The sequence below is a fragment of the Saccopteryx leptura genome, chromosome 1, assembly GCF_036850995.1.
Source record: "Saccopteryx leptura isolate mSacLep1 chromosome 1, mSacLep1_pri_phased_curated, whole genome shotgun sequence".
In the NCBI taxonomy this organism is placed as follows: Eukaryota; Metazoa; Chordata; class Mammalia; order Chiroptera; family Emballonuridae; genus Saccopteryx; species Saccopteryx leptura.
The window spans coordinates 98,402,230-98,423,382 of NC_089503.1; the positions used below are offsets into that span (position 1 = coordinate 98,402,230).

Below are 21,153 nucleotides of genomic sequence, written 5' to 3' on the forward strand. Positions count from 1 at the left end.
ACCCACAGCAGGGCAGGAAGGAAAAGCAAAGTGAGATCACCTCAACTCTAACAGCAGATCCCTGAGAGCCCCCTGGACAAGGGGAGCCATTCTCAGGACTCAAGCACCACCCACTGCAAGCTCTGGAGAGGAGCAATGACGAGTCCACTGGAGGGAAGTGTCTTGAGTATTAAGCCCTGTTTCTATGCAGGCTGGTGAGGGAAAATCAGGAGAGGGAATGAGAACAGTCATCTCAGCTTCAAGCTCTGTCTGAATGCCTGTGGCGTCCTGACACCACTCTGAACCTCATTCTCTTACTTGTCCCACTGACCCCCTGGACTGTAGGCTGACAGCTGGCTCTTCCCTGAATGTGGTCTCCAAGAACCAGGGAAGCCACAACGGCCCAGCAGGGATCTGCAGCCTCTATGGACTACAATCCATAGTGCTCTGGCTTCTGCTGAAGGTATGCTGCAGACAAGCAGCACAGGGAGGGTCCATGTCCCTCAGCTGAGATTCTACCCCAATGGTTAATGGGGGAATGAGACCCGAGCCTGACTACTCCTCTTTCCAATACATTCTCTTTCTCTCCCTGTTGCCACCCATACTTCCTCCATGCTCACATCTACCTCTGTGACTTTCTAAATAAACCTTTGCTTGTATTTGTAAAAAAAGAAAAAAGAAATGAAATTCTTTCCTCTCATCTTTCTCACTTCATGGCCTATAAGGGTCTTCCTTCAACTGCCCCATAAATGACTTGTTTCCTTCCCCAGGTTTCTCTTCACTGTCCCCTGCTGATTACATCCACTCCTGTGAGTGATGGTGTTTATTTGGGCCTTTTGCAGGGCTGGCTGCTACAAGCTAGCATCTCCCAAAACTTTTCACATAACCCGGAAAAATGGGAATTGTTCCAGGATCTCAAAGAGGAGTGAGTATTTTCGTCCTTTGAAGAAAGAAGATGTAGGATCTCTTTGCTGCACACCAGGCAACTGCCCCATCTTCCCATTTCCAACTTCAGAGCTGACCTCCATCTCTAGCCCTCCCTCCATCCTCAGAGAACACACACACGCACATGTGCGCACATGCACACACACCAGGCTGCTGCAATGTAACTTTAATAAAGGCATGAGCTGACTCTCACTTTTTGCAGTTAAAGGTCAAAGAAGAAGGGCATCACATCTGTAAGAAAAAAAAAGTTAAAGGAATCTATCTGCTCATTGCAGTCACTGTTCCCTAAGCCTGGAAAGCCTTCTTACAGCAGATGAACTTCTCTCTCTTAAGGCCCACATGCTAGCTGGTGCCCAGGAAATAAACAGTCCTTTTTGCACACAATTTCTCATACCATGCTTCTATATTGTGTGGTCACCATTCCCCGCTAGGCTGATAGACTGTGAGAAGATCCAATTGCACCTTAGTTGTTTCTCCATCAACTCCTGGACCTCAAGTCCCAGGCTATGTATGGAGTCCCACCTTAGGCAGGTACCACCCCAGGGATGCAGACCACTGCTATCCTCCCCTCTTCCTACAGAAGGTAGCCCCCATGGTGTGACCTGGGTTCCTTCTTTGCACATTTAGCCTTCGGCAAGATCTTCAGGTCCCCCCACCCCACCCCATGTGACAGAGCTTCACACCTGGCTGACTCATGCACTGTTGAATATTTTCCAGGTGAGAGGAGGCCAAGGCTCGGACCTCCTCCTCAAAGCGGCGGTGTCCCTCCTCAGTCAGCTTCCAGAGGCAGGATCGAGGCCACACGCTAGCTCCACCCGGCATGCTAACCGGCACTTTCTCAAAGCTGTCTTGGAAACAGAGATTGTGACGGATGGTGTTCTTCCAACCCTCTGGAGCCGTCCGGAAAAAGGGGAAATGTTGTCTACGAACAGGGAGGAATGGTAAGGAAAGGCATGGTTTCTTTGGGAGATGCCCTACCCTTGAGCATGTTTCTGCCTGGGGGCCAGGAGCCTCAGCTCTTCTCTCCGCATGGAGAATGGCCACCTGGCCTCAACTGCTCTTTGCTGATTGGGCACATGGCAAAACCTTCTTCACCTGGAACATTGCTTGCACAAACTCTTGTCTTTTTTTTTTTTAATTCATTTTTAGAGGGGAGGAGAGAGAGAGACAGAAAAAGAGAGAGAAAGAGAAGGGGGGGGGAAGAACAGGAAGCATCCACTCCCATATGTGCCTTGATGGGGCAAGCCCAGGGTTTTGAACCTGCAACCTCAGTGTTCCAGGTTGACATTTATCCACTGCGCCACCACAGGTCATGTCAAACCCTTGTCTTTTAAGCCCAGTTTACTGCCTCCATTCCTAGGCTCATTGTCCTCCCTTCCTCTGAGAATGCAGGGCTTTGCCTTGCAACAGGAAACAAGCATAAATTAGATCAACCAACTCCTGTAAGAGGAATTCTGGTCAAGGGGGATACCATTTGAGCAGAGCCACACCTGGTGCGCGCCCTGGAACCCAACTTCTGAAGGGCCCTGCAAAACCCCAACTTTATACTTTTTTCTAGTGTAAGGAGCCCAATATTTTCTTCTGCGCCTAGGGCCTCAACTGACCTTAGTCTGCCTTTGCCCCTGAGGATGAATATCTGAGCCTTTTCTGAATTAGGAAAAAGTCTGAGAAACTCCTCACACTCATGTGTACATGACCACCAGGACTGAATGGCAATCTCTTCTGAATTGAATGAATGCCCCTGGTGGTGCAGAGAGCTATGCCAGGTGGTATAGTCCGAAGGCAAAGCACATGAGACACTATTGAGGAAACTAGACTTTATGCCAGATAATCTAGAGAGGAAAGGTGGGAAAATGTATCACCCAGAGGAATTTATGTTTGAAAGAACTAAGATATAAAAAGATCGGAGTTCTCAAATGGGGAAGGGCATGGGGGTAGGATATCTTCCTTTACATGTGACATGTGGACACATATTCAGGGACAACCCAGAATCAATGCCTGGGAAAAAAGAACTGGAAATACCCTTATCCTCTCAGATCTAGATGGTAAAACCAAAGGAGCAGCCAAGGGCTATGGCAGATGGCCCTTACCCCCTCCCTTCCCACTCCTCACAGCCTGCCCTTCCCACTGCCCTCCCCCCACCCCACCACTCCCGGCACATACCGAGTGAAACTGTAGATCTGCTGCACGTTGAGGCCACAGGGGGAACTGTTTCTTAAAGCCAGGGCAATTAGGTGGAAGTAATTGAGAGGGGGCCGGGACCAGAGCCTCCCCTCCTGGCTTTTGGCTTGCTGAAGCCTTCGTCTCCGGAGGGGGGCGTTTTTGTGAGGGGCCGGGAGAGCCACAGAGGAGCTGTCATCGTGGTCCTTAGCTTCCTCCTCTTCTGTGAGCTAGAGGAGCAGAGTAGGAACTGGTCCTGACTCCATGGCCTCCACTCCAGGGGTGCAATGGCAGGAAGGGGCAGCGGTCAAGGACCACTATCTGAACTGCTCCCCAACCCAAGGGCACAGCTACTTTCTGAACTCACTAACCCTTTGTTAGCCCTACAAAAACAACTCTGACACATCATGCCTATGTCCACCCTGCCTGCAACCCCAGAAATCCCTACCTCCCAGTTGCTGGAGGAAGGAGCAAACTGCTTCTGAGAGAAAGATTGCTCAGCGGAGGAAGGTAGCCGCGACTCCATTGCTTGGGCCTCTGAGCAGTTGGCAAAGTGTTCCTCTCTTGAGGGTGGCTGAGGGGAGGGCTGCGTGCTTGTCAGCTTTTCCCTCTCACTAGGTTCTGAGACCTCCAGCTTTCCTGGGGGAAACGCGATGTTGGGATTTACCCACATCCATAAGTTGGGTTTAATATCTGGACCTGTACAGAGAAAAAGCAGATTGTGTGGCATAGCTCACTGGCTTTGGGTGTCCGGCCCAGGCCATAGGGCCATTCAGGTCAGAGAAGACACTCCCCACTACTCACCATCTTGATCAGGTTTGGGTGTTTTTCCCACAGGTAGTTTTGGTGGCTCAACTATATGGAGTTTGTATCTGGCAACTGTGAAAAAAGAAAGAAGAGGGTCAAAATATAGGATTTCCAGTGTGGTCCCAGAATACTGGTCCTTGGAGAATCTCTGGGCTAGGGCTGTGGGTCCTGCCTGGGGAATTAGGACACCATAGTCTACTAGTATTTCCCTTGCTTCTCTGATCTTCTCATTCACCTCTGCATTCTTATCTTCTCACACTATATATACTGTTCCTGAACGATCTGATGAATGACTGTGGCTTCATACACCATCTATAGATGTAAGGCTTTCTTTATCTCTATCTAGCCTAGACTTCTCTGCCAGCCACCCACCCCTTTTTAAGATTTTATTTATTTATTTTAGAGAGGAGAGAGAGAGAGAGCAGACAGGGAGGAGCAGAAAGCATCAACTTCCATATGTGCTTTGACCAGGCAAGCCCAGGGTTTTGGACCAGTGACAGCATTCCAGGCCGACACTTTATCCACTGTGCCACCACAGGTCAAGCTGCCAGCTTTTACTTAGAAATCTCCACGGAGTGAATTTGCTTGGATAAACTAAAGACACTTCAAATGATATTTCTTTTATAAAAAATTCAGTGAGAGGAGGGGATGCAGAGAGACAGACTCCCACAAGCCTCCCTGACTAGGATCTACTGGGCAAGCCCAGCTGGGGTATTGTTCCATTGCTCAGCAACCAAGCTCTTCTTTCTTAGCACCTGAGGCAGAGGCTATGGAGCCATCCTCAGTGCCCGGGGCCAACTCACTCTAATCTAGTCATGGCTGTAGGAGTGGAGGAAGGGAGAAAGAGAGAAGAGAGATAGGGAGGGCTGGAGAAGCAAATGGGTGCTTCTCCTGTGTGCCCTGACTGGGACATCCACACGCTGGGCCGACATTCTACCACTGAGTCAACCTCAGGTGATATTTTTAAAACTAAACTCCATCTTCCTCTTCCTCCTATATTTCTGGTTTCAGCACATGGCACCACCATCTAACCCAGTGGTAGTCAACCTGGTCCCTACCGCCCACTAGTGGGCATTCCAGCTTTCATGGTGGGCAGTAGCAGAGCAACCAAAGTATAAATAAAAAGATAGATTTAACTATAGTAAGTTGTTTTATAAAGGTTTATTCTGCCAAACTTAGCGAAAATCTGACATAAAGTACTTGATAAGTAATTATTATTATATGCTTTAACTTGCTGTAACTCTGCTTTGTAAATTTTATAAAGTAAAGTTACTTCCCTACTTTATAAATCACCATTACTGTGGAACTGGTGGGTGATTAGAAAGAGATACAAAAGTGGGCAGTAGGTATAAAAAGGTTGTCTGCCCCTTGCCTGACCTGTGGTGGCGTAGTGGATAAAGCTTTGACCTGGAACACTGAGGTTGCTGGGTCAAAACCCTGGGCTTGCCTGGTCAAGGTACATATGGGAATTGATGCTTTCTGCTCCTCCCTTCTCTCTCTCTCTCTTCTCTAAAATGAATAAATAAAGTTAAAAAAAAAAAAAAGTTGACTACCCCTGATCTAACCAGTCTTTCAGGCCAGAAATTTGGAAATCATTCTAGACTCTTCCCTTTCCCACATAGCCACACCCAACCAATCACCAAGTCCTACTGTTGGTCAAATTAGTTTGTAAATATGATATATATGTTTGCTAGCTTATACTTTGCATTGGGTGTGGGGGACAGGCTGTAAGCAGGCAGGATCGTTATAGCCTAAGGCTTAGATTTAAGACTAAGCCTTTCCCACCTTTTTAATACTAAGATCTTTTCAAAACTAAGCTTTTCCCCACACCCTTGACTGTTGCATGATGTGGGGTGGTGCACTCTCATGAGGAACCCCATTATGCCTGATAAATGACTTTGTATCAGAGACTTCCTTGTTTGTATATTGGATTCAAGGTTTTAATTTCTACACTATAAAATGGGGCAAAGGAGCCCATGCTGGAGGAGAGCAGAGAAAGGCTACGTGAAAAGCGAGGAAAAGCAGCCAAGATGGCGGAGTGCTGAAGGAGAAGCCAATTTGTGCAGAGTTTGTGCAGAGAGGAGTTGGGGAACAGAGGTGAATAAGGCTGGTGAAGTAGATACCTTTGATTCTAGGAAACTCGGATAAGTCAGTGGCTTTGGGAGCCCTGAATGGAAAGGGAAATGTTTTCCCACTGTGTGTATTTCTTGCCCACTTGGTACAAGCTAGGATTAAAGGTAATGGCCCACCAGTTCTTGGCTCTGTAGTTTCATTAATGTCTGTCCAATCCAATGTGAACCTGCATGGGCCAGGCAGCTGTGATGGTGGCTGCAGCTACTTGCTTTACACCAGCGGTTCTCAACCTGTGGGTCGTGACCCCGGCGGGGGTCGAACGACCAAAACACAGGGGTTGCCTAAAGCCATCGGAAATACATATTAACAACCCACAGGTTGAGAACCACTGCTTTACACCTACCATCCAAATCCAAGTCATGCCCTATTGGGTTGTTTAGTCCTCTTTTTTTTCTTTTAAAATTTTTATTTATTGATTTTTAGAGAAGAGAGAGGAAGAGGGGGGAGAAGTGGGAAACATCAACTAATAGTAGTTGCTTCCTGTATGTGTCTTGACCAGGCAAACCCAGGGTTTTGAACTGGCAACCTCAGTGTTCTAGGTCAACATGTTATCCACTGTGCCACCACAGGTCAGGCATCTTCTTTTTTATTTTATTTTTTAGATTTTTTTTATTTATTCATTATAGAGAGGGGAGAGAGAGAGAGAGAGAGAAGGGGGGAGGAGCAGGAAGCATCAACTCCCATATGTGCCTTGACCAGGCAAGCCCAGGGTTTTGAACCGGCAACCTCAGCATTCCAGGTCGACGCTTTATCCACTGCGCCACCACAGGTCAGGCGCATCTTCTTTTTAAAAAAATTTATTGAGCCTGATTGGGCAGTGGCGCAGTGATGGAGCGTCAAATGGGGATGCGGAAGACCCAGGTTCAAGACTCTGAGATCACCAGCTTGAGCGCAGGCTCATCTGGTTTGAGCAAGGCTCACCAGCTTGAGCCTAAGATTGCTGGCTCAAGCAAAGGCTGTAGCCCCCGGTCAAGGCACATATGAGAAAGCAATCAATGAACAACTAAGATGCCTGTAAAGCCAGTAGCCATGTCCATCATCACAGCCGTGTGGCCCGTGCAGGTTCTCATTTGATTCAGACAGACGGTAATGAAACAACGAAGCCAAGAACTGGTGGGCCATCATCTTTATCATATCTTGCACCTAGTGGGCAAGAAATACACAGTGGAGCCCTGGCCGGTTGGCTCAGCAGTAGAGCGTCGGCCTGGCGTGCGGGGGATCCGGGTTCGATTCCCGGCCAGGGCACATAGGAGAAGCGCCCATTTGCTTCTCCACCCCCCCCTTCCTCTCTGTCTCTCTCTTCCCCTCCCGCAGCCAAGGCTCCATTGGAGCAAAGATGGCCCGGGCACTGGGGATGGCTCCTTGGCCTCTGCCCCAGGCGCTAGAGTGGCTCTGGTTGCGACAGAGCGACGCCCTGGAGGGGCAGAGCATCGTCCCCTGGTGGGCAGAGCATCGCCCCTGGTGGGCGTGCCGGGTGGATCCCGGTCGGGCGCATGCGGGAGTCTGACTGTCTCTCCCCGTTTCCAGCTTCAGAAAAATACAATAAAAAAAAAAAAATACACAGTGGGAAAACACTTCCCTTTCTTTTCTTTTCTTTTTTTCCCCCAGAGAAAGAGAGAGAGAGTCAGAGAGTGGGATAGATAGGGACAGACAGACAGGAACGAAGAGAGATGAGAAGCATCAATCATCAGTTTTTTGTTGCGACACCTTAGTTGTTCATTGATTGCTTTCTCATATATGCCTTGACCACGGGCCTTCAGCAGACCGAGTAACCCCTTGCTTAAGCTAGCGACCTTGGGTCCAAGCTGGTGAGCTTTTGCTCAAACTAGATGAGCCCACGCTTAAGCTGGCAACCTTGGGGTCTCGAACCTGGGTCTTCCACGTCCCAGTCCGACGCTCTACCCACTGCGCCACCGCCTGGTCAGGCAAAAACACTTCCCTTTCTATTGAGGGCTCTCAAAGCCACTGACTTATCCAAGTTTTCCTAGGATCAAAGGTTTGTACCTCACCAGCCTTATTTACCTGTTTCCATCTCCTCTCTGCACAAACTGGCTTCTCTTTCAGCATTCCCCATCTTGGCTGCTTCTCTTCTCCTTCACATGGCCTTTCTCTGCTCTGCTCTCTAATGCTAATCTCAGGAACTGAGAGAGAGCAAGCTTCCGGTCTGCCCCATTTTATACTGTACAAATCAAAACCTTTAATCCAATATACAAACAAGAAAGTCTCTGATACAAAGTCACTTTGGGTGGGAAAGGCTTAGTCTTAAAACTAAGCCTTAGTGTATAACAACCCTGCCTGCTTACAGCCTGTCCCCCCACACCCAATGCAAACTATAAGCAAGCAAACCTATATATCATATTTACAAACTTATTTGACCAACAGTGCCGCAATGAAGAACTGAAGTTTCTCATCTCTCTCCCTTCCTGTCTCTCTCTCTGACTCTATCACAAAATTAATAAATAAAATTAAAATGCTTTTAAAAATAAATAAAATAAAGGTGTAATTAAAAAAATTATTGATTTTAGAGGGGAAAGAGAGACAGAAACATTGATCTGTTCCTGTGTGTACCCTGATGGGAATTGAACCAACAACCTCTGTGTTTTGGGACAAGGCCTGAGCTATCAGGCCAGGGTTATCCTCTTTTCCTTAACTGATATTGCAGTTTGAATGATCTCCCTAAAATGTTAATCCAATCCTGTCATCCTGCTTTGTAAAGCTTTGAGATGGCTTTCCTTTGCCCTTGGGCTAAATCTAAAGATATATTCCTTGGGAGAGTCTATAAAGACCTGGCCTCATCATTGTTGAGGCTCCCAGGTTTCACCAGTAACAGACCACACTCCAGATCCTAGTCCAGGCATGGCCAACATATGGCCCGCGGGCTGGATACAGCCTGCGTAATGAGTTTATGCAGCCTGCAATTAAATTTTTAATATCCTCCACTACTTTAAAATCTCAGCTACTGCCTGACCAGGTGGTGGCGCAGTGGATAGAGCGTCGGACTGGGATGCGGAAGGACCCAGGTTCGAGACCCTGAGGTCGCCAGCTTGAGCGCGGGCTCATCTGGCTTGAGCAAGGTCGCTGGCTCCAGCAGGGGGTTACTCGGTCTGCTGAAGGCCCACGGACGGTCAAGGCACATGTGAGAAAGCAATCAATGAACAACTAAGAAGTCGCAAGGCGCAACGAGAAACTGATGATTGATGCTTCTCATCTCTCTCTGTCCCTGTCTATCTCTGCCTCTGTAAAAAAAAAAAAAAAAAAAAAAAAAAAAATCTCAGCTACTGCCCTGGACGGTTTGCTCAGTGGTAGAGCGTCGGCCTGGTGTGCAGGAGTCCAGGGTTCGATTCCCGGCCAGGGCACACAGGAGAAGCGCCCATCTGCTTCTCCACCCCTCCCCCTCTCCCTCCTCTCTGTCTCTTTCTTCCCCTTCCTCAGCCAAGGTTCCATTGGAGCAAAAGTTGGCCCAGGCGCTGGGGATGGCTCTGTAGCCTCTGCCTCAGACGCTAGAATAGCTCGGGTTGCAACAGAGCGACACCCCAGATGGGCAGAGCATCACCCCCTGGTGGGCATGCCAGGTGGATCCCAGTTGGGTGCATGTGGGAGTCTGTCTGACTGCCTCCCCATTTCCAACTTCAGAAAAACAAACAAACAAAAAAAAAATCTCAGCTACTCAGAAGCGGAAACATCTTTGACTATTGGAAATCGAGATATTTAAGAAGATAGTGATGCCTGACCTATGGTGGCACAGTGGATAAAGCATCGACCTGGAGTGCTGAGGTCGCTGGTTCGAAACCCTGGGCTTGCCTGGTCAAGGCACATATGGGAGTTGATGCTTCCTGCTCTTCCCCCCCTTCTCAATCTCTGTCTGTCTCTCTCTTCTCTCTCTCTCCTTTCTAAAAAAATGAATAAATAAAATCCAAGTCTTAAACTCTTAAAAAAAAAAAAAAAAAAAAAAAAGAAGATAGTGATACAGGGAAAAGAATTCCGCGTGTGACTAATCTAGGGTTAACTTCCAATAATTGGTCGAATGGATTCGCGATACTTCTTTATTTTTTAAAAAAATTCCATTATAAATATTTACAACTTTTGTACTCATCTGTACTTGATATGAACTGTTTGACATTCAGCTGCAATGTAAAACCCACATTCTTTTGGGTGGAGTTTGCCAGTGCACACTCAAGGTCAAACAATTCATTATTTTTGTGGTCAAGTGTGCTGAATCAAGTGGCATTGTAGCAGACAATAGCTACAGTTGATAACTGAAAACGTGTCCACGCTGTCTGTAAAACGAAATAATTTGTTTTATTTGTGATATAACCCCTTCAAGCTTATTCTATTAATTAAATATTGTTTCGATTGTGATACAGTTTGGATATTTATACAGTATGTAATTATATTTTCATTAAAATATTTTTATTAAAATAATATTGTATATTAAATTTTTTCCACTCACCTTATTCATAAACAAATTACATAATAAAATTTTGTTTACTTAAATGAATCTTTTTATATTTAACATTTTTAAATTTTAATATTTCATCCAGCCGTGAAAAAGTTTTCTTTCTAATCTGGCCCGGGGGCAAAAACTGTTGGCCACGCCTGTCCTAGGCCTCCCTACAAGCTGTTTCCTTTGCCAGGAACAATCCTCCCTCTTCCTGCTTGCATGGTTAATTGCTACTCACCCATCAAGTCTCTGTTTAAATGTCTTGCTAAAGCAGGCTTCTCTGACCTCCTGTCCAAACACTCCCATATCACATATTTTATTGTAATTACTTGCTTAGAATCTATTTCCAGGTCTGTCTTGTTCACTGCCTGGCACATGGGAGCTCAACTTAATTGGGTGAATGACAACATAGGGGGCTAAGAGTAAATCAAGTATATATTAGAGCTATCTGCTTGGGGATGGAGGAACTATTTGCCTCCTTCATTTCTCCCCATGAATGTCATCATGTTACAGCTAAATCTAGGTTTTTGTTTGAAAAATGATGATGTACTTATTAGAGCTCAGTAACTAGAAAGGGCGCCCATTACATTGTTAATGTTCAACATAGTATTCAAAAAAGAAAAAAGTAGCAACTGGTTACAGCTGTGGTTCTCAAAGTGTGCTCCAGGGCGCACTGGTGCACCCTAGAAGATTTCCAGTTGCGCCCTATGGTATTCCAGAGAAATGTGCCTGTTGAGGACCAAAAAACCAACAGGGTTTTGGGAGTTTAGATTTTTGGGGGACAGGTGTAGGGAAGTGGCTGTAAGCTGACAGTCTGCCCATCCCCCCACCTCACTTGCCTGATTAGGTTACAAAAGACTATTAAGCTGTGGTGCTGGATTGTTTACACTACCTCCCATGTTCCCCAGAAAGACTGGAGGCAAGTTTCTTCTGTCCTTTGTTTGGTGTAAAGTTAAAATGATATGTATGGTGGGGGTTTTGGAGTGATGTTTAAGCATAAGGAATTGTCTCTTGAAGCCTTTTGGATTTCTATAAAAGAAGATTATGTGGCAATATCTAAAAAAGCTTTGAACATTTTACTACAATTTTCAACATCCTATTTATGTGAATTAGGATTTTCTACCCTCAACACAATTAAGAGTAAAAAGAGAGGAATTCTTCAATGTACTGACGAGGAAATGAGAGTTTGCCTTTCAAATATATGCCCAGCCTGACCTGTGGTGGCGCAGTGGGATAAAGCGTCGCCTGGAACACTGAGGTTGCAGGTTTGAAACCTTGGGCTTGCCTGGTCAAGGCACATATGGGAGTTGATGCTTCCTGCTCCTCCCCTTTCTCTACCTCTCTCTCTCTCCCCCCCCCTCTCTAAAAATCAATAAATAAAAAATAAATGAAAAACAAATATGTGTCCAAACATTGAAGAAATCGCTAGGACACATCAGGTTCATGTTTCTCATAAACACAAGAATGAAAAAACTTAACATATTTGCACCAGGACCTGCCGAATTTACTAAATTTTACTAAGAATGTATCTATATATATAAAAAGATAACTTTTTGTCATTTTTTTACTTTTAAGCTCTTTTTACGAATTCTAAAAAGCATAACTCAAAAAATGTAACATAGCCTGACCAGGCCGGTGGTACAGTGGATAGAGCGTCGGACTGAGATGCAGAGGATCCAGGTTTGAGACCCCGAGGTCGCCAGCTAGAGCACAGGCTCATCTCGTTTGAGCAAAAGCCCACCAGCTTGAACCCAAGGTTGCTTGCTCCAGCAAGGGGCTACTCGGTCTGCTGAAGGCCCGCAGTAAAGGCACATATGAAAGCAATCAATGAAAAACTAAGGTGTTGCAACATGCAATGAAAAACTAATGATTGATGCTTCTCATCTCTCTCTGTTCCTGTCTGTCTGTCCCTGTCTATCCCTCTCTCTGACTCACTCTCTGTCTCTGTAAAAAAAAAAAAAAAAAGTCACATAAAAATGCCAGAATAGCCTGACCAGGTGTTGGCACAGTGGATAGAGTGTCAGACTGGGATGTGGAGGACCCAGGTTCGAGACCCCAAGGTTGCCAGCTTGAGCACGGGCTCATCTGGTTTAAGCAAAGCTTACCAGCTTGGACCCAAGGTCACTGGCTTGAGCAAGGGGTTACTCGGTCTGCTGAAGGCCCACGGTCAAGGCACATATGAGAAAGCAATCAATGAACAACTAAGGTGTTGCAACGAAAAACAGATGATTGATACTTCTCATCTCTCTCCGTTCCTGTCTGTCTGTGCCTATCTATCCCTCTCTCTGACTCTCTCTGTCTCTGTAAAAAAAAAAAAAAGCCAGAATAAATTTAATTTTGTCATATTTATTTTGTTTGTTTTTTTTTTGTTTGTTTGTTTGTTTTTTTAAATTTTTTATTTATTCATTTTAGAGAGGAGAGGGGGAGACAGAGAGGAGAAGTGGGGGAAGAGCTGGAAGCATCAACTCCCATATGTACCTTGACCAGGCAAGCCCAGGTTTCGAACCGGCAACCTCAGCATTTCCAGGTCGACGCTTTATCCACTGCGCCACCACAGGTCAGGCTTATTTTGTTTAATTACCATAAAAGCATGCTTGGACTTTACATTTTTCTTTAATATTTGACTTAATTATTATAACATATTTCTCAGATATTTGTATACAATTATTTGTAGGATTTGTTTATTTAATTTTTTTCCAGAGAGAGGGAGTCAGAGAGAGGGATAGGGACAGACAGACAGGACCAGAGAGAGATGAGAAGCATCAATCATTAGTTTTTCGTTGCACGTTGCAACATTTTAGTTGTTCATTGATTGCACTCTCATATGTGCCTTGACCGCAGTAACCCCTTGCTTGAGCCAGCGACCTTGGGTCCAAGCTGGTGAGCTTTGCTCAAAAAAGATGAGCCCACACTCAAGATGACAACCTTGGGATCTTGAACCTGGGTTGTCTGCATCCCAGTCCAATGCTCTATCACTGCGCCACTGCCTGGTGAGGCTATTTGTAGGATTTTAAATGAGCCTCGATTTCAAAGAGTTTGAGAACCACTGGGTTAGAGTGTCATCCCAATACAAGACTCAAAAGTTACAAGTTTGACTCCCAGTCAGGGCACATACAAGAATCAACCAATGAATACATAAATAAGTGCTTCTCCCTTTCTCTAAAAATCAATTAATAAATAAAAATTAGAAATAAAAAGGAAAAACAACCATAATTAAAAAAATTGATGTTGAAAAGTCATACAAAATTGATATACAAATTATTGGAACCAAAGGAAAAAAAAATTATTAAAACCAATAACAGTCCAGGAAGTTTGCTGGATATAAAAACAACATACTAATCAATATGCTTCCTTTATACCAGCATAATGAAACTGGAAAATAGCCTTGGCTGGGCAGATCAGTTGGTTAGAGCATTGTCCTGCTGTGCCAACATTATGTGTTCAATCCCTGATCAGGACACATACAAGAATCCACCAATGAATGTATTAATAAGTGGAACAACAAATTGTTGTTCCCCACCACCACCCTTTCTTTCTCTAAAAAGAATTTTTAAAAACTTAGAAAATAGCCTTAGCAGGCGGTGGTGCAGTGGCTAGAGCATTGGACTGGGATGCAGACAACCCAGGTTCAAGACCCCAAGGTTGCCAGCTTGAGCGCGGGCTCATCTGGTTTGAGCAAAGCTCACCAGCTTGAACACAAGGTCGCTGACTTGAGCAAGGGGCTACTCGGTCTGCTGAAGGCCCGCGGTAAAGGCACCTGAGAAAGCAATCAATGAACAACTAAGGTATCACAATGAAAAACTAATGATTGATGCTTATCTCTCTCCATTCCTGTCTGTCTGTCCCTGTCTATCCCTCTCTCTGACTCTGTAAAAAAATAAAAATAAATAAAAATTAAAAGATCTCAATTACCATCAAAGTAAAGTGGTCTGACCAGGCAGAGGCTCACTGGATAGAATGTTGGACTGAAATGCGGAGGACCCAGGGTCAAAACTCTGAGGTTGCCAGCTTGAGCAAGGGGTCACTCACTCTGCTGGAGACCCCAGTCAAGGTACATATGAGAAAGCAATCGATGAACTAAGGAGCTGCAAAAAGAATTGATGCTTCTCATCTCTCTTCCTTTCTGTCTGTCTGTCCCTCTCTGTCTTTCCTCTGTCTCTGTCACACACACACACACAAAATCATCATTGCTTGACCAGGTGGTGGCGTAGTAGATAGAGCGTCTGGGAAGCAGAGGACCAAGGTTCGAATCCCCAAGGTCGCCGGCTTTAGCATGGGTTCATCCAGCTTGAGCATGGGATCATAGACAGGACCCTTGGTGGCTGACTTGAGCCCAAAGGTTTCTGGCTTGGAGCCCAAGGTCATTGGCTGGAGCTCCCCCACCACCCCCACGCTGTCAAGGCACATACGAGAAAGCAATCAATGAACAACTAAGGTGCTACAACAAAGAATTGATGCTTTTCATCTCTCTTCCTTCCTGTCTGCCCCTATCTGTCCCTCTGTCTCTATGTCTGTCTCTCTCACTAAAAATAAATAAATAAATAAATTCTCTTTGCCCCCACTTTCTATGCCACTATTCCACATTTTCGCTTTCTTTTTTTTTTTTTGTATTTTTCTGAAGCTGGAAACGGGGAGAGACAGTCAGACAGACTCCCGCATGCGCCCAACCGGGATCCACCCGGCACGCCCACCAGGGGACGCTCTGCCCACCAGGGGGCGATGCTCTGCCCCTCCAGGGCGTCGCTCTGCTGCGACCAGAGCCACTCTAGTGCCTGGGGCAGAGGCCAAGGAGCCATCCCCAGCGCCCGGGCCATCTTTGCTTTGGAGCCTTGGCTGCGGGAGGGGAAGAGAGAGACAGAGAGGAAGGAGGGGGCAGGGGTGGAGAAGCAAATGGGCGCTTCTCCTATGTGCCCTGGCCAGGAATCGAACCCAGGTCCCCTGCACGCCAGGCCGACGCTCTACCGCTAAGCCAACCGGCCAGGGCCACATTGTCGCTTTCTATTGAGGCAGAACTCCTTGGAAGAATGGCCTATACTTTCTGCTTTTACTTCTTCATTCTTAAACTCTTGTCTGTCAGGTTTTCTCCTCCACCAGTCTACCAAAACCATGTCATCAAGGTTTTGCTAAATCCAGTTGTCAGCCCGTCTTTTACCAGCTCTCTTGGCAGCAGTCCTCTCCGCTGCCCCTCCTTCCTTGAAACACTTTCTTCATTGGTTTCCCAGAACCACAATCTTGGTGTTGATTCTCATTGGTCATTTTCTCAGATTTTACTAGTTATCTCTCTTCTCTCCAATCTTTTTACAATGGGATGCCCCCAGGGCTCATCCTTGTTCCTTCTCTATCTTCTCTATTCTCACTCCTTAAATACCATCTCTATACCAAAGACTCAAAATTTCTATCTGCAGTCCACACCTCTCTCCAGAACTCCAGACTTATACACTTACCTGTTTACTCAACATTTCTACTTTTGGATACCTAAAAAGTATTTCAACTCAGCATGGTCAGATCAGAATTCCTGATTTTCTTCCCTAAACCTGTCCTATTAGAAGCTTCTCTCGGTAGAAAGCAACTTCATTCTTCACTTAGACAAAAACTTCAGAGGACTCATCCTTAATCCAGTGGTGCCTAACCCCCGGGTCGCAGACCAGTACCGGTCCGTGGACCATTTGGTACCGGTCCACAGAGAAAGAATAAATAACTTACATTATTTCCGTTTTATTTATATTTAAGTCTGAACAATGTTTTATTTTTTAAAAATGACCAGATTCCCTCTGTTACATCCGTCTAAGACTCACTCTTGACACTTGTCTCGGTCACATGATACATTTGTCCATCCCACCCTAAAGGCCGGACCGTGAAAATATTTTCTGACATTAAACCGGTCCGTGGCCCAAAAAAGGTTGGGGACCACTGTCTAATCTCTTACATTCAATCTATTGGCAAATCTAGCTGGTTCTACCTTCTCACTATATCTTCTGCTATCATTCTAGTACAGCGGTTCTCAACCTGTGGGTCGCGACCCCCAAGGGGTCGAACGACCAAAACACAGGGGTCGTCTAAAGCCATCAGAAAATACATATTTATTATAGAATACATTTTTATTTTATTTTTTTTTCATTTTTCTGAAGCTGGAAACGGGGAGAGACAGTCAGACAGACTCCCGCATGCGCCCGACCGGGATCCACCCGGCACGCCCACCATGGGGTGACGCTCTGCCCACCAGGGGGCGATGCTCTGCCCATCCTGGGCGTCGCCATATTGCGACCAGAGCCACTCTAGCACCTGGGGCAGAGGCCACAGAGCCATCCCCAGCGCCCGGGCCATCTTTGCTCCCATGGAGCCTTGGCTGCGGGAGGGGAAGAGAGAGACAGAGAGGAAAGTGCGGCGGAGGGGTGGAGAAGCAAATGGGCGCTTCTCCTGTGTGCCCTGGCCGGGAATCGAACCCGGGTCCTCCGCACGCTAGGCCGACGCTCTACCGCTGAGCCAACCGGCCAGGGCCTAGAATACATTTTAAAATAAAATATGTATTTCCGATTGCTTTAGGCGACCCCTGTGTTTTGGTCGTTCGATCCCCGACCCACAGGTTGAGAACCGCTGTTCTAGTGGTTCAGTTTAGCATCATCCCTTATCTGTATTACTATAGTAGCCTTCTAACTAGTCTCCTGGCTTCTAAGTTCCTTGTTTCTTTATATCTACAGTATACCCCGCAACACAGCAACCATGGTAATCTTTTCAGAATATAGATCATACAGGATCGGCTACACAATTTGCAGGGCCCAGAGCTAAATGAAACTGTGGAGCTCCTTGTTAAAAAAGTTATTAAAAAACTTAAGACTGATAGCAAGGCATTAAATCACATATAGCCACCCTATGCAACTATACAGGCCACATACTCATGAAGATAGTAACTGTATCTCCTCTGCTCAAAACCTTCCAGCCATGCCACATCTTACTCAAAGTCAACTCAAACTTCCTCAAAGCGGAAGACAGGTCTTCCTAATCTCTTTTCCACCCCCTGTGAACTCTCCTTTTTATTTATCGTAATCCAGCCTCACTGGCCTCTTTACTGTTCCCCAAACGCTCCAAGCATATTCCTTCCTCAGGGCTTTTGCACTAGCTATTTCTGCTGCCCAGGAAACTTTCCCTATAAATATTATTCTCTTGGCTTACTATCTCACCTCCTTAAACTTGCTGCTCAAATATAAAGCACCCAACGAAGCCCAACCTATGACCCTGTTTTACCCCATTCCTGAGCTCTCCATACTGTGTCCCTTCCCTCCCATCTCAGTTATCACCTTTCACTAGTATACAATTTTTTATGTGGATTTTCAGTCTGTTCCCAGTAGAATGCAAGCTCCTTAATAACTTGTCTACTTTTTTCGTTACCTTTCATGAGTGTCTAGAACATTTCCTGGCAAATTGGAGCTACTCAATAAATATTTCTCAAATCAGTGAAGATATAAGAATGTTCATCAGCATTACTATGGTGGCAAAGAGTCGGAGGCGATCTAGGTCTCCATTAATAAGGAGAATTAAACTGCAAAAGTTAGTATATGCAGATGATGGGCTACTACACAACAGTAAAAAATGATGAATCAGATATACACTTAGCAACCTGAATAACTCTCAAAAAACAATGTGATCTGTCTGCTCTGGCTAGAGAGCTCAGTTGGCTAGAGAAATAGACCCAATATGCCAAGGGCACCAAAGGTACCAAGGGCCAAGGTTTTGATTGGATCCTTGGTCAGGGCACATACAAGAATCAACCATTTAATACATAAATAAGGGGAACAACAAATCAGTGTTTCTCTCTCTAAAACCAATTATAAACAACAACAACGCCTGACCAGTCGGTGGCGCAGTGGATAGAGCGTCAGACTGGGATGCAGAGGACCCGGGTTCGTGACCCCAAGGTCGCCAGCTTGAGTGCGGGCTCATCTGGTTTGAGGAAAGGCTCACCAGCTTGAACCCAAGGTCGCTGGCTCCAGCAAGGGGTTGCTCAGTCTGCTGAAGGCCCGCGGTCAAGGCACATATGAGAAAGCAATCAATGAACAACTAAAGTGTTGCAACGCGCAATGAAAAACTAATGATTGATGCTTCTCATCTCTCTCCATTCCTGTCTGTCTGTCCCTGTCTATCCCTCTCTGTGACTCACTCTCTGTCTCTCTAAAAAATAATAAATAAATAAAAATTAAAAAAAACAACAACAACAACAACAACAATGTGATCTCTCTAGTGCACAGGCTCTCTCTGCCATATGAGGACACAGCAAGAAGAGGATCATCTGCAAACCACAAAAAAAAAAGGCCTCACAGATAAAACAAAAACAAAATACCAATGTGAGTGGGGGTGGGGGGAAAACAATAAGCATTATATAAATTCAGGTCACTATAAACACAAAATAATGCTAACAGTTTTCAAAGGTACACATATCTAAAAACATTAAATCATTTAGGGTAAATACTTTGGAGTGTGGAAGGTGAGAGAAGTGGGGGTGGTGACTGATGGGGTGGGGGCGGGGGGGGGGGGGGGGATGAGTCAATCCAAGTACTTTGCCCCGGCAGATGGCAATAACTTACCAAGAATGAAGGAGGTGATTACCTCAACTCTCTGCACTTGAGGTCCAAATTAAAAAAAAAAAAAAGACCCCGGTGGCCTAGAAGGTTCTGGGACAGAGCTGGGAGGGTGGCGTAGAGTTGAAAGCGCAATGTCATGCAGAGGGACCGCAGCCCTCCCTCCGTGGGCTTGCAGCACAGGCAAGAGAATCTGGGATCCGGGAAGTGGGGTGGGGGAGGGGGCTCTGGCAGTCAGCAACCGGGCAAGGGGCCAGGAAACTGAGCCATCGCTCAGAGGCTCACCCAGGGAAAGGAGAAGGTCCAAGGCCAGGGAGCCCAATGGTCCTGCTTCCATGAGCCCCCCCACCAGAGCGGCCGGACACATCCATCCTCTACTACCCCCTACACAGATGCTCACGGTTCTGCTCTGCTAAGGGCAGGTGCGTTGTCATGAAGGCCAGAAAGCACTCGTTCCCCATGTCCCAATCCAGCAATCCTGGGACCTGGCCGTGGAGACTGGCCCAGAAGTCGAGGTGTTGAAGTTTCAGGTCCACCTTCAGGAGAGGAGAGAGAGCCGGGGCAGTAGGTAGGAGTGTCAGAGACACTGAGGCTGAGGCTTCTGAGCCACTTCCTCAAATACCAGGGCTCTGATTGAATTAGTTTGGCTGGCTCAGATGGAGTTAGCTTTGACGCCTTTAATCCCCTCTAGCCTCAAGTAAGCACTCTAGAACATCTACGCTCAAACCACTATGCTTCTGCATTGGGATTTGGGTACCAAGGAACCCAGAAGGTAGCTATTCCAGATCCTCTTCCCCCACTACATTTGCATAAATCTCTTATTTAGTAAATACCTTGACTGTTTAAGAATGATCCTGAGTTAGTATTAAGTTTCTAGAAGTTCTGATTGATTTTAAGGCTTATCCAAGATCACATCTGTAGTATATTGTGGAGATGGGATTAAATGGTGATTTCTTTTTTTTTTTTTTTCCTGAAGCTGGAAACGGGGAGAGACAGTCAGACAGACTCCCGCATGCGCCCTACCGGGATCCACCCGGCACGCCCACCAGGGGGCGACGCTCTGCCCCTCCGGGGAGCTGCTCTGTCGCGACCAGAGCCACTCTAGCGCCTGGGGCAGAGGCCAAGGAGCCATCCCCAGCGCCCAGGCCATCTTTGCTCCAATGGAGCCTCCGCTGCGGGAGGGGAAGAGAGAGACAGAGAGGAAGGAGAGGGGGAGCGGTGGAGAAGCAAATGGGCGCTTCTCCTGTGTGCCCTGGCCGGGAATCGAACCTGGGACTTCTACACGCCAGGCCGACGCTCTACCACTGAGCCAACCGGCCAGGGTAAATGGTGATTTCTTAAAAAAAATTTTAATTGACTTTAGAGAGAGAGGAAGGGAGAGAGAGACAGGAATGTCAATCTGTTCCTATAGGTGCCTTGACCAGGGATCAAACCCGCAGCCTCTGTGCTTCAGGACGATGCTCTATCCAGCCAGGGCTTAAGTTTTGTTTTTGATCATTTCAAATTTACAGAAAAATCCTAAGAATACTATAAAAATTTACTATATACCTAAACCTTATAATTCAGCAATTACACTAATTATTGACATTTTAACACACTTTAATTTTTCTCTTATATACATAAACATATATATATATTATTTATTTATTTTTCACGAGAGACAGGCAGGAAGGGACAGAGATGAAAAGCATCAACTCATAGTTGAGGCACCTTAGTTGTTCATTGATTGCTTCTCACACGTGTCTTGAGGTGGGGGTGCTCCAGCTGAATCAGTGCTCACAATCAAGCCAGTGACCCAGTGCTTAAGCATGCCCGTCCTCAAGCTGGTGAGCCTGCACTCCATCTGGTGACCTTGGGCTTTCAAATGGTGCTCTCAGTGTCTGTGGCAACGCTCAATCCACTGCATCACCACTGGTCAGGCAAAGTTTGATATTTTTAAAGAGTACAGTCCTGGCCAGATAGCTCTATTTGTTAGAGCATTGGCCTGAAGTGCAGAGGTTGCAGTATGATACCTGATCAGGGCACATACAGGAACGACTTATGTTTCTCTCTCTCTCTCTCTTTCTGTCTCTCTCTCTCCCCTTTCCTCTCTGGCTAAAATTAATAAAAAGAATT

At 46.1% G+C, this 21,153-nt stretch overlaps 1 protein-coding gene across 1 annotated transcript; it reads right to left on the bottom strand.

The window, feature by feature from the left end:
* Window positions 1-1,126: 1,126 nt before the first annotated feature.
* On the bottom strand, window positions 1,127-20,848 carry FOXR1 (forkhead box R1). The gene is made up of 7 exons (XM_066360110.1): window positions 20,819-20,848; window positions 19,439-19,574; window positions 3,889-3,963; window positions 3,533-3,783; window positions 3,088-3,314; window positions 1,608-1,846; window positions 1,127-1,155 (listed from the first exon to the last, which is right to left on the bottom strand). The coding sequence occupies exons 1-7, from the start codon at window positions 20,846-20,848 to the stop codon at window positions 1,127-1,129; spliced, it is 987 nt and encodes a 328-aa protein (XP_066216207.1).
* Between the last annotated feature and the right edge of the window lie 305 nt (window positions 20,849-21,153).

What these genes read in the sequence shown, in the direction of transcription:
- FOXR1 (XM_066360110.1), bottom strand. Translation starts at nt 20,848, where the DNA reads ATGCTTAAGCACTGGGTCACTGGCTTGATT. An exon ending in ACTGGGTCACTGGCTTGATT is followed by an intron (nt 19,575 to 20,818) that starts GTGAGCACTGAT and finishes CCTCTCCTGAAG; the next exon opens with GTGGACCTGAAACTTCAACA. An exon ending in ACAGTGCATGAGTCAGCCAG is followed by an intron (nt 1,156 to 1,607) that starts GTGTGAAGCTCT and finishes TTTTTCTTACAG; the next exon opens with ATGTGATGCCCTTCTTCTTT.